Source organism: Tribolium madens, unplaced genomic scaffold, assembly GCF_015345945.1.
Source record: "Tribolium madens isolate multiple individuals breed KSU strain unplaced genomic scaffold, Tmad_KSU_1.1 Scaffold_96;HRSCAF=242;Tcas5.2_LG5, whole genome shotgun sequence".
Classification (NCBI taxonomy): domain Eukaryota; kingdom Metazoa; phylum Arthropoda; class Insecta; order Coleoptera; family Tenebrionidae; genus Tribolium; species Tribolium madens.
In genome coordinates this window covers 5549702-5562508 of record NW_025401068.1, presented here as the reverse complement: position 1 = coordinate 5562508, position 12807 = coordinate 5549702, and the positions used below count along the sequence as shown (strand labels likewise).

At 33.5% G+C, this 12807-nt stretch overlaps 2 protein-coding genes across 3 annotated transcripts; both read right to left on the bottom strand.

Annotated features, from left to right (window-relative positions):
- Positions 1 to 2404: 2404 nt before the first annotated feature.
- On the bottom strand, positions 2405 to 6789 carry LOC123013926 (serine protease inhibitor 88Ea-like). 2 transcript variants are annotated; one of them, XM_044412803.1, is made up of 6 exons: positions 6623 to 6789; positions 5554 to 5852; positions 5078 to 5507; positions 3221 to 3453; positions 2902 to 3171; positions 2405 to 2796 (listed from the first exon to the last, which is right to left on the bottom strand). In XM_044412803.1, exons 2-6 carry the CDS (start codon positions 5845 to 5847, stop codon positions 2515 to 2517), a joined length of 1509 nt encoding a protein of 502 aa, XP_044268738.1. In that variant the 5' UTR covers positions 5848 to 5852; positions 6623 to 6789; the 3' UTR covers positions 2405 to 2514. The 2 variants fall into 2 exon arrangements, with proteins under 2 accessions (XP_044268738.1, XP_044268737.1); XM_044412802.1 differs by lacking the exon at positions 2902 to 3171.
- Positions 6790 to 8280: 1491 nt separating this feature from the next.
- Positions 8281 to 12559, bottom strand: LOC123012861 (retinal homeobox protein Rax). Its single transcript, XM_044411046.1, has 2 exons — positions 12087 to 12559; positions 8281 to 9422 (listed from the first exon to the last, which is right to left on the bottom strand). Exons 1-2 carry the CDS (start codon positions 12476 to 12478, stop codon positions 8714 to 8716), a joined length of 1101 nt encoding a protein of 366 aa, XP_044266981.1. The 5' UTR covers positions 12479 to 12559; the 3' UTR covers positions 8281 to 8713.
- Positions 12560 to 12807: the final 248 nt, after the last annotated feature.

The window sequence follows — 12807 nt, the reverse complement described above, 5'->3', positions numbered from 1 at the left end:
CCCTGTTTTTTTTATTGGACCACTTCAGCACACATATGAATACGATGTCGGTCAAACAAATTCACTTTTGAAAACACTTACAATTCCCCTTTTTGCCTTATTGTTTTTGTTGGGCCACTTCAGCGAAAGGTTTATTATCGTGATTCCTCTATAATAATGATAAAATTCCAACACACTTTTTTATAGAGTCCTTTTTAACATAGAAGGTTTATTAAGAAAAAGAAATATTTCATAAGAAAAAGAATTTATTAAATTAATTATCATGTTTTATATATTGTTGTTGATTTTTTTTATTATAATAATAATTAATAACTACAAGGTGATTCACGAGGAATAATGAGCCTGACCAAATTCTCGATGCAACCACCATTACTCTTCGCAAGTTATTTTGCGACAACTGTAATGTTGGTTGCATCGAAAATTTGGTCAGGCTCACTATTCCTCGTGAATCACCCTGTATATGAGTATAATATGTGGTGGTTTCTAGGTCGAATCAAAATGGCATGGTAAGTGACGCACCTCCACCCACCCTTGAAGCCACAGCCACCTTAAGTTGAAAATTTTAAATGGCACGACCCTACTTGTAATACATTGTTAGAAAGCTCATAACAAGCGCTTTTCAAAAATGTCATACAACAGCCTATTTGGTAAAGCCGTTTTTCCAATTATTCAAAAACGAAGACTTTAATTTTTTTTTATTATATTCAAAAGTGGGTAGAGGTGCGTCACTTACCATGACATTTTGATTACCCCTAGGAACCCCCAAAACGGGTTTGAGTGATTTTCAATAACTTTTTCAGTTGAGAGATATTGCCGACTGCAAGTTTTAAAATTGACACAGTGTATAATAAAAAAAAAAATTTTTTGTAAACATAATTAACGTCTTCAACAGAAACGTTTAACAATACCTTTCAGTACACGTGCCGAAGTATTCCGCGGGGGAAAACATTATTTTAACAATTTATAAAACAGTTACAGCGTCCCTAAGAAAGATAACAATACAAGATTCTGCACCTCCTATAAATAATTTTCCGAGTCCGAGGCAGCCATTACGATTACAAAATGAAAGAGAATTAAAATTACGAATCAGTGATTTTGTCTGCATCACAATTAAATTTGCGACGGGAGAAGACCGAAGAGAATTCACATGAGCACTAGGAAATTTGGACCCTGAGTAAAAATGATGTAACAGTAGTTTTTCTTTTTATATTGTTTTATTATTGCAATTATACCACCAGCTCCAATGAGTCCGACGAGAATGCTCTGAACAACATATCAAATGGACATGGACCCTAGATGTACTAAACCGAATGTTATTAAAAAAATTTTTTTTTAACATTATACATATAAATAGGCATAGTCCCCGGAATGCTCGCTACTTCGTTTCGTTAGTTGTCACTATTATTATTGCTTACATTATTATTATAGTTTGCTTTTCCTTTATACTTCTTCTTTTTCTTCTTTCCTTTATAGACAATTTACCTGTTGGAATGAAGGTATTATTATTTATTTATTTATTTTTTGATAATTAATTTAATAAATCATGAAATATTTGATTTTATTAATAAACCTTATAAAGAAGACAGACTCCATAAAAAAGTGTTGTGTACTGAGGGAGCCCGCATATAATTTTGCTTTTTTAAACATGCCTTTGAAAACTAGGTCAAAATGCTTAAAAACAAAATGTTCTGAAGGAGCCTTAAAGAGCTGTCGACACGAGACTAATTTCAGTACTGAACAAAAAAGCGACATATTTGGGTAAGAAAATAGATAAACAGAAGATTGGAGGGCAGAGGATTATTAAATTAAATTTAAATACCTGCAAATCCAAGTTTCAAAAAAAATGATTTGAAGAAACGGTTTCAAACATACAAAACAAAGTGCTTTCTTCGCCGACCAAACACGCATTTTTAGTGCGCAGTTTTAGCAAGCTCTCATCCAAGAATTTTCTTGCATTCAAATTAAGTAAATTTGCGCGCGCAATTTTTTCAGTACTAAATTCAGTACTGAAATTATAGTCTCTTGTCAGACAGCTCTTACTAGTAGTTCAATAATATAGTTGTATTATATAAACTATTAAATAAAATGATTATATTAATGTTAACAAAGTAATCCTTTGATTTATTCTTTCAAAAAAAAAAAAATGCTGCAATGAAGCATTTTTCAGATGCAAACTATAAAGTTTAAAATACAGTAGATCAATTTTGATATTCATTTAATTTTTTTTGACGTCAAAATCTCTGACGCATTCTCACAATTAGAATTGAATGGTGCAATTAATTATTCAAATTGCGAAAAATTTCGTAATAAATACATGCAAATTTGTTAATTAGCTGATTTGCTCCGTCCTAAATGGGCACATTGTCATTAAATTAAGTTTATGATACATATTAAAAATAATCGATTTAAATGTTAGAAAGTCTTTATTTGAAATATTGCGTCCCGAAATGAATATTAAAATAAGAACAGTGTTTAGACAATAAATAATAACAATCACAAAAACAAAACAAAGTCTTAAACGGGTCTCCTGAAGACCCCGGTGAACAAAACAGCTTTAGCGACTTTATCATAAATAACATAAATAAAAGGATGATTGCAGTGGAACTGTGCCGGTTCGGCCGGTCTGCTCGACCTGAAACTGAAGAGTACAGTGGCGGCGGCAGCTTTGGTGCCCTCCTCATTGCACTCGATCCTCGCCTTGTGCAAAGCGTTGCCGAGCTCAACTTTACTCTTCGTGAGTGTGGTGAAATCGACTCCGTTTTGGAACAAATCTCCAACCCCCATTTTTTCTAACACCTAAAATAACCCCCAAAAACCGTTAAACAATTACGTAAAGCTTTATTGCGACTATATACAGAAATACAAGGTATTAGTAAAGTGCTATTCGGGTTTATTAAACACTCCCGTGAAGAGAATAGTGTGCGTGATTTTGTTGTAAATAAGAAAGACGAAAGGGCGGTTGCATTTGAATTCGATGGGGTTGTCATCGTCGTCGCCCATCATGCGCCAAGTGAAGAAAGCGGTGGCGGCGGCGGCGTGAGCCCCTTGTTCGTTTATAACGATTCTTGCTTTGTGGATGCCTCGACCCACCGAGACTTCGGGGTTAGAGGAGAGTTTTGAGAAATCTGCATCTTTTTTGAAGAGATTGCCCACACCCAACGATTCAAGAATCTAAATGTTAGTACAGTAAGCGAGGACGAAGGCTTCAAAGCCAACTTACCGGAACTAACTCGACGGTGTGTTCGAGGGAAAACTTGGGGAAGGACACTTGGACAGTCTTTGACGTCAAACTACTGCTATTGACGATGCTTTTGAACTTTTCTAAAGTCAGTTTTTTGAGGGTTTTGTCGATGGCGTCTTCTTTGGTAAAAGGGGGCAAAAGGATGTACATGCTGATGTCGCTGCCTTTGTACGGCATTTCCAAAATATGAGCCTCCAGACTCTCGGAAACGTCTGCAACACACGCGTTTAGGGTTTCCTTCCACTAAACTATAGACATATTGGGTTAAAAAGTTTGAATTAACAAAAAAATCCTGATAATTTCCTTTTGAAAATTCTCACGTTTTTAAAAATATCTACCATGCGCACAATAAAATTTCTGATTAAAATGTCTTGTGACTTTGAAATTCTGATAATGTGAGACTTGTTAATTTTCATATCTTCTGTTTCTGAGTTTTTTTACAGTAAGTTAAAGAAATTTCAATTACCAGAATATTTCTCTAAAATATATTACAAATGCTATGATAAAAACTTACAAAAAAAAAAAAACACTTATTGGAAAAAATACTGTTTCCCGTTAAAAAATGAATGTTTTTTCGTAATATTTTGTGGTTTTTATGTTTTAATTTTTAATTTGCATTTTCAAAGTAATTAATAGTTATTTATTCGACGAGTGTGAGTGTAAATCGGTTTATTTGACCGAATGGATTTTTAAACCACGAGTGTAACGAGTGGTTTACCATCCACGAGGTGGAATAAAGCGTCCGATTTACACTCAAACGAGTTGAATACAACATTTTATTGTTCGAATTAGACTCAACAAGGCTTAAACGTGCTTTAAATCTGTTAAAAATAATTTGACGTTTCGTATTGAGAAATGCCAAACAGTTGTCAAAACTTTCTTACACGGGAGAAAAACCATAAATTTTGACAGTGTCGAAGAATAAATGAATTTTATTATTTTAAAAAGAAACTTCTGAAATAATAATATAGCTATTAAGACAATAAAAGTTTTAAACTATAAAACTTGTGTTGTCTTCAAAATTTTTTCCCATACTAATATTGGATCAGAAATTTTATTAAATACAGAAATTGTTAAAAAGAAATTAGCCTAAATAATACCAAAATTGATAAAATGCTGGGATAATAGTATATTATACATAAAAGGAGAGAAATGCACGATTATTGCTGAGATGTCGTCTACAGCCAGAGAGTGAAGCACCAAAGGAATAATAGCAATTTTCTCTAGTGGTGTTGTATACTATTTTATTGCAAATTTGATTAAAAAATTTTAAAAAGAAACCTCTGAAATAATAATAAGTAATTTTAGTAATTTTTTTCATTTCATTTTACCCAGCCAGATTGAATTTTAATAGAAAAGAATAATTAAAACATTACAAATTGTTGAAATTTAAGAACTAAACTACAACCTTTTATAAAACCTTTTAACAATGAATTTCTATAAAGTATTTTTTCTTTAAATTAATATTACTTTTATGCTAATAATCATCTACACACCAGAGATTCCCACCCATCATCAAAATACTTCTTTCTAAAATTATGAAGTTATGTATATTACACTAAATTAATATGTGACCTTACTAGGAAAAATGTTTTGTTCAATTAATTTATTTCTCCCATAAAATTGGAAAAAAAAACAATTTCATCAAAAAATCTCATAGCTTATTTTTAACAATTTTATTGAAAGTGATTTAAGTAACTGAAATTGACTTAGTTTTGAGATATCTTGTTTTAACAATAAATAAAATATCAAAATGACAGAATTACTAGAATCTAGAATCAATAAAAAAGTGGCACAATATTTCATCTTTTTTGGTTCTAGTTCAGGAGTACTCACCGTGGTTGAAGGTCCCCTCAATGTGCATCATATCGACCATGATTTGCTTTGAAGGGCTAACATAAAAAATTTCGGGTCTTGTTTCGTTAGGATTAAATTTATTTTCCCATGTGCCCTTAAAATAAGCCGCATTGACCAAAACCAAAGTACTGCTTTGATCAATACTCCCCGGTGGTAGCAAATCTTTAATCATCTTATGCGTATGTTCTTCCACCCACGCATTTATCAAGTTCTTCGCCGCTTCGGGATCATTTTTAAACGAAATTTTTTCCAATTCATCTTTAAACAATGATTCGATACACGACCTTACATCAATCTGATCCGCTACATAAATTTTATTAGCGTTTGTAAACTGGTGTGAGCTGTTTAGATTAGCTCTGAGTGTTTGTAGCTTATCCAGTTTATACGCTTGATAAAAATCTGGTTTATTCTACAATTGGAACATGAATCGGCTTTCAAATCAGCGATTTAGTTACCTGTGAAGGCTCAAGTCTGAGGATTTTCTTGAGATAGCTCTCGGTTTGCCCTCCTGCGAGGAAATAGGCGATGAGAAGGGCATGGTAGGTGGAGTAGGGCGAAAAGAAGAGGTTCTCATGGGGCATCAATTGATTGATGGCTTGTAAAAGGGCCAGAGAGAACTCCTGCTGGCCGGTGTAGAGTCTCTCCCTTCCGAGGGGGTTGAGGACTCCGTTATCATTTTGTGATAAACATTGTTGATTCGAGTGTTTTAAAAGCACAACGAGGAGGAACGACGCAAAGGTTATCTTCATGTTTGCTAGAACAGAACTGTTTTCAAACACGACTCGAGCAACACTGGGCCAACGGAGAAAGTTCAAGTATGACCTACAATGAAAACACTTTCTCGACTCGTCTCTGAATTACCAGTGACGTGGGGCCTTAACAATTGGCGTGTCTGCACTCTTATTACGGGAAAAACCTGGCACAGGTATGTCAAGGTTTGGTAATTCCGGGAAAATCGTGAAACGCCACTGGTGACCCGGGATGATAGGCGTCCTGTTTACAGGTCAGGTTTTATCGACATTGACCTTTGGATGTTTGTGGGCTTATGTAACTGGGATTTTGGGTCCGGTCCTGCTTTTTCACAAACTTTCTTTCATGTAGGTGTGAAACAATTGTGAAAGCAAATTTGGGAATTAGTCGTTCTAGATTATTTTTTTGTTTTTCGTTCATAGAAATAATTAAACGGATGTTGCAGGAGATTAGCCGATAAATTGCAAAGCGGATGCTCACTGAATACTTTTTATTCATTTAATTTGGCGCAAAATAGAGTGGAATTTTTTAAAAATTGGAATTAAATTATGACAACTTGTTAATTACAGAAACAGTTAATTGGATTCTCAAACACAAGGAAATTCAAGCTATGACATCATTAATTTGTTTGTACATCACGGGAAAGCTTTTTTCCAAAATAATAGCCACGTTTCAATAATTAAATATTCTGGCCTCATTTTACGCTCTATTGTTTACTTGATTGCATTTACCAACTCAGCAAAATTTTACAGTTTAAATGATTATCAATCTTACCATTTGGTTTGGATTTGTTGGCAGTACGACGATATTTTCCAAAGTGACTAAACACACCGCTCACAGCAAATTGTTATTGCAAACTGACAGTGAGTGAATACACCTGAACAGGTTTATATTGAGACGCATGATGAATCACAACAAAACATGCTTGTGTTTGTCTACAATCATTTCAACACTGTGCAAATCTATCAAAGCATACAAAACTAGATGTGCGTTTCCCACCATCTGGGAATTTTTAACTTATCAATGATTTAGATTCAAAGAAAATTTGCATATTTTTGGGATTTCTGGCCTGTTTAGTGAGACTTGTTTTTTAAATTGATTTGTAATTTTAAAATACATTGGAACTCCTCTATAACGAGTCCCGGTTATAACGAAAAATCGGCTATAACGAGTAAATCGTCTGGTTCCTTGCCGTTTTTTATACTACTCGATGTAAAATTCTCCCTCTATAGCGAGTATTTTTCTGGAATTAAGGTGGACATAACAAAACTTTTATTTTGTTCAAGATCGGTTATAGCGACAAATTTTGAGAATTTTTGGAAACAGATCGGTTATAACGAGAGTCCCTAAAAGAAATAAAAATCCTGCAAGTTTCCATTACGTATTGTGTACTAGAAATTTTTTGGAAATGTTATTGCGTGCTAATAGTCTTATTTTTCTGACTTTCTCTGTCTTGAATAACTTATCAAGCAGAGAACACTTTGTCCTGTCTTCAAAAAGAAAAACCTTTTTATCATCAATAATAAAAGAGTTCGAAAGTGGTAAAGAACAAGCTGTAATCTGCAAACAGAAAAATTTAGCCAGTTCTACATTGGCAACATTTTTAAAGAACAGGGACAAGATTACGAGTTCAACTGTGAATTTTCGTCAAAAATGAACAAGTTACATACTGTAAAAATGATAAATTAGATAAAGCCGTTCTTAACTGGTTTAAAGTGAATCCAATGTGCCCATAAGTGGAGCCAAGTTAAAAGAAAAAGCAAAACTTTTGCAGAAAAAATTGAGGATTCTCTACAGATGAAATTTTTTGTTATTGGGTGCTTTCACATCTAACCACGATGTCTTTTTTAGAAGCCCTTGTACAATTGGAAAGTGCCATTGATAAGATAAAAATGCTATATTAGAAAAAACAAACAACAATTACAATTTTTTTTCTTAAATATTGTTATAAACTTCTTTAATATTCGTATTTAATAAATAATTTGTAGCACATGTGTAAAAACTTTTATTATCCATGACTGTTTTATATCTTCGGTCTTTATTTTATTTATTTTTACCAGAAATGGTATAGATATGTTCAGAAAGCGAAGAAGGATTTTACAAATGAGTTGAACAAAGTGATACCTATTTTTGAAAACGTTTATACAGTCAAAAAGTGGTCGTCAATGTCATTTCAAAAATTAATAAATAAATAATAAATAATTTACATTTTCACAACAAAATTGATTCGATGACAAATAACCAAACTTGATGCCAAAAAATGTATTTGTCTAAATTTAAGTATGAATAATAAATTATATGCCAAAATGTGACATTGACGATCACTTTTTTGAATTTGACTGAATGTGTAATAAAAAAAATAAAAGAGTTTTGGAAGCAAGTAATTTATTGATTTTATTTCATCACCACTTTTTTTGTTTGGGATTTCTGTGCTATTTGTACCGGATTTTCCATTTCATCAAAACAAATAGGTTTTTCTAAAAATTTAAATAATCCTTAAAAGCATTTTAATACAATCTGTGGTTTTTTATTTAATCTTTTGTTAGAAAAACAGTAACAAGTATTGTTCGAAGAAAAAGAAACAATCAACAATATGTCAATAAAATGATGTGAAAACAATCATACAGTGACGTTAGGATTCTCCGTAAAAAATATTGAATTGTTTGACATTTTTATTGTAAATATAAAAATTCAATGATTTATACATTAATGGCAATATTACGTATACTACAAAGAATATATCTAAAACTGGATAAAAATGGCACACATGTGAGGTACTTAACTCTAAGCTGCCTTAGCCAAAATTTCAAAAAGGAACAAAAAACTGTACAAAACCCTAAAAAAACCGTCTCTTTACAATTTTGGCTAATTCAGAAAAGGGGGTAAGGTCACATAAGTCTGATTCCCGTGTTCATTCTTCACTTCCTTCATTCGGCCATCTTCGTGATAACTCGGCTCATACTTCGGCGACATGTTCGCGTACCGTTCTGGCGACGTATTCAACGTGTGATTCACATATTCAATTTTAGCGCCAATCGAGTCGCTATCACCCGTCGGCGAATGARTTTGAAGCATGGAATATTCCCGCCCTAACGGCGGGCTCTGATTGGCCAAAGGCGGTGTGTATTCATGCGCGCGCATCGGCGCGCCAAACAACTGCGAATCGTGCGAATTCAAAACGTACGAGTAGCCGTTTTGGGGCGAGCCGAAGTTAGAATAGGGGGTGGAGGACGAGTTAAGGAGGTTGAGGTGCGGCCCGAGGTCATACGTCGACTGGTAGCTCCACGTGTCCACGGGGGTGGACGAGTTAAGGGTGTTGGTCTGAGTGAAGGGGATGGTCGTGTTGAAGTTGGTGGAGATGGTGGAACTGGGGGTGTTGGAGCTGATGTAGCCGGTCTTGCGAGGGGGCTCGCGTTTGCGCCATTTGGCGCGACGGTTTTGGAACCACACTTGCACTCGGGACTCGCTGAGGCTGAGCTTGAGGGCTAACTCCTCGCGGGCGAACACGTCGGGGTAAGGGGCGCGTTCGAAGGCCCGTTCGAGTTCCTCGAGTTGGAAGGCGGTGAAAGTGGTCCTGGAAACGAGCAGGAGGTTAGACAGGTGGTAGCGTGGGGGCGTCATCTGCGCCACTGGTGGCAGTTGATGTGTGGAATTTTATTATTCACGGATTCACGGAACTAATTGGGATCACTAAATTAAAAAAACACTCCCGAGAATAGGGGGAAATTATTTATAAACGTTATTCACACTTATTGTGGACTTAACTGTAATTAATTCCAAAATACAAATTGCAACATAAAAGCTCAAATAGAGATTAATTTCTTATTTTTTTTCTTCTCATGTCGGAATTTTTTAAATAAAAATTTTGACTATTCACTATGTTTACTACTTATGAAAAAAAATCGGAGAAAAAATTCTTCCTGATTTCAATAAAATAACAATGCAGTGAAAAACTAGGATCAATTAAAGAAAAATAATTGCATCTCATTAATTTAGGTTAGTTATTATTAACCTACGGTTTACTATTAATTTTTTCTACATTTAATTTTTCCAAGATTTTGTCATAGGTCAAGAATACTTTGATTTTAATTAAAAGTTCAAGTTGGAAAATGGCCATTTTCGAATTCGAAAACTGATAAGGAAGTGACCATTTCCCAACCTGAACTGTTATATGTCATGTTTTTCAAAACTGCATAAATTCTTTACTGATTTTCTGTAGTATACCCACCTCGGTATGTACTGTTGAAAACCTGTATATTTTTTCTTCAACAAACTTTACCCCTTTTGCCCAATTTTTTTGAAAGTATGTACAGGATGCTGCATTTTGGTTGTCCGAATAGGGAATCTCTGAAACTAAGAGGTTTAGCCAAAAACGAGTGATACATTCTGGGCTCATTTTTTGAGAAAATAATATTGGTTAAAACCGCATCCCGCTATCGTCTTTTGTTTTCGACTTACAGACAAAAGTTGACATTTTGGCAAAAACTAAAAAAATTTATATCTTCGTTATTATAGAAGATACGGATTTGAAATAAAGACAGGCACTTTTTTACGAGGAATTTAATAATGTAGTTAACAATTTTTTTCAGTTATTAGTTTAGCCGTAATAAGATAAACTTGTATTTTTTTAAATGGAAATCATAGGCGGCTATGGCAATTTAAAAAAGCTTATTTCTTTCTGATCTAAAAAATATATATTTGTAACAAAATATGTTTTTATAACTATACTTAAAAAGTGAAATACATATTTTGTGTAATAATAGTTGGCCATGGAAAAACTATTTCACTCCAAATGTGTAAATAATAATCAATAAAAGTTTTGTGTGTGTGTGTTATTACATATTTTTAAAAAATCGAAAAATAGGAAAAACAAATGTGTTAACAGTCAACACAATTAGAAAAAACATATTTTTGGATGATCTAATGGAGGTAGGATAACGTTTCACATAGACGGAATTTGGGTATTTGAATAGCCATATCGTCATTTTTGTGTAATATAAAATATATTTTATTGAAGAATTAAAGCGGCTTTTTTTAGAACACTCTATGTATCACTAGAAGCTGCAATGGTAATGTTAGCTTGTTTAAAAACAAAGAAATGTTATTAGTCGCCAATAATTTGATTTACGATTTATTTTGCATTTTTTCATTACTTAGTACTTAGAAAACTATTTCATTAGTGACACTGGTTGAATATAATATAGTTTAAATTCTTTTAGTTGAAAATGCAACATTTTTTCATGGCCAACTGCGAACAAAAATCAAAGATAATTTTTTGCTAAAAATATATTATAATAATTTGTTACAAATATATATTTTTAGATAAGAAAAAAACAAGCTTTTTAAAAATGACATAGCCATCTATTCCCATTTAAAAAAATACAAGTTTATTTTATTACGGCTAAACAAACAACTGAAAAAAATTGTTAACTACATTATTAAATTCTACGTAAAAAAGTGCCTGTATAATGTCTTTATTTCAAATCTGTGTCTTCTATAATAACGAAGATATGAATTTGTTTAGATTTCGCTAAAATGTCAATTTTTGTCTATAAGTCGAAAACAAAAGACGATAGCGAGATGCGGTTTTAAGCAATATTATTTTCTCAAAAAATGAGCTTCAGAATGTATCACTCGTTTTTGGCTAAACCTCTTAGTTTCGGAGATTCCCTATTCGGACATCCAAAATGCAGCACCCTGTACAGTTACGGAATTAAAATTTCGTTCAGTATTTTTCTGTCATTTTAAAAAGTCCACTTTTACTGTCATCATGACTAACATTTGACAATTAAACTTTTCTGTAGGTGACGCTATTTTTAAAAGTAAATAGGTAAAAATGACATAAACATGACAAGAGTAAAAAATGAGGTTATTAATGTAAAGGTTGTTTTAGAGTTTACATTATGAAAATGACAATACTGCCCGAAATTTTAATTCCGTAACTGTTTTTTATTTAATTTTTAGTTATTTGGTCTACATGTTTTGGAGAAATTATAGATAGATACGTTTTTTTTCTATTGATTTTAAAAGTTAAGTTTTTCAATTTTAAATTTTTGTCTGTTTTGCTACAATAAATTTTTCCGATTTTATTTTTTTACTTCTAAAGAAATGTTTATATGTTTTATATTTTTGAGCTTTCAAAAACTCTAAATTATTAATTACTTGTCACAATTTTGTAAAATGTTTTAAAATTTGTTGGAAGAGAGAATAACAGATGGAAAAAATGTAGCAAACCTACCTAGTTTTTTTCTTCTTGACTCCATTGTTATCACTTTTCTTCTTTTCATTCTTCTTTTGCGTCGTCGTCGTATTCCCAATCTCCGTCGAGCTCAAGCTCTGCGACTGCAACATGACTTCCTCCTTCCTCTTCTGTCCACTCCCTTCCATCCCTTGGAACATCCCCAACTCCTGGTGCATGGGCGACCCGTCAAGCTTTTGCGGCGACCCTTTGTACTCCATCGGCGACCCCATATTCCCGAACATGTCGTGTTGCTGTTGCAACCCTAACATCACTTGTATCGAATGCACGTTCAAATTCTCTTGATTTTTGTTCTGCAACAGTGTGGAGTTGAGACTTGGTAAGGGCTGGTTGTTGTAATCAAATGTTTCGTCGAAAGGGGCACCTTCCATTTTCCAATTAACTCTCGAAAATCAAAACAATCACTTAATCTTGATTGGCAATTGCTTAATGAACCAAATTGGCTACACAGTTCTGGACAAACTGACTTCTGACATTATTACTTTATCCAATTTATATTTAACGAGCTGAATTAAGGACGCTTTTGGCGGCCAATCCGGGGGTTCGCTGAAACGCCATTGATGTGGAAGGAGGAGCTGAGGGACCAATACGGGATGATGCGGTCACGTGGCTCAGCCCCTATAGGATTTTCTTGTGGGAAATTCGGGAATCTTTAGGGATGGACTAGACAGTTTTGACACAATTGAAAGGGGTTTTGTAT

Bases quoted from the DNA above. Each gene is read 5' to 3' on its own strand.
- LOC123013926 (XM_044412803.1), bottom strand. From the start codon at position 5,847: ATGAAGATAACCTTTGCGTCGTTCCTCCTCGTTGTGCTTTTAAAACAC. The intron at 5,508-5,553 runs GTAACTAAATCG...TTCCAATTGTAG, and splicing joins TCAGACTTGAGCCTTCACAG to AATAAACCAGATTTTTATCA. The intron at 2,797-2,901 runs GTGTTTAATAAA...GGGTTATTTTAG, and splicing joins ACACTATTCTCTTCACGGGA to GTGTTAGAAAAAATGGGGGT.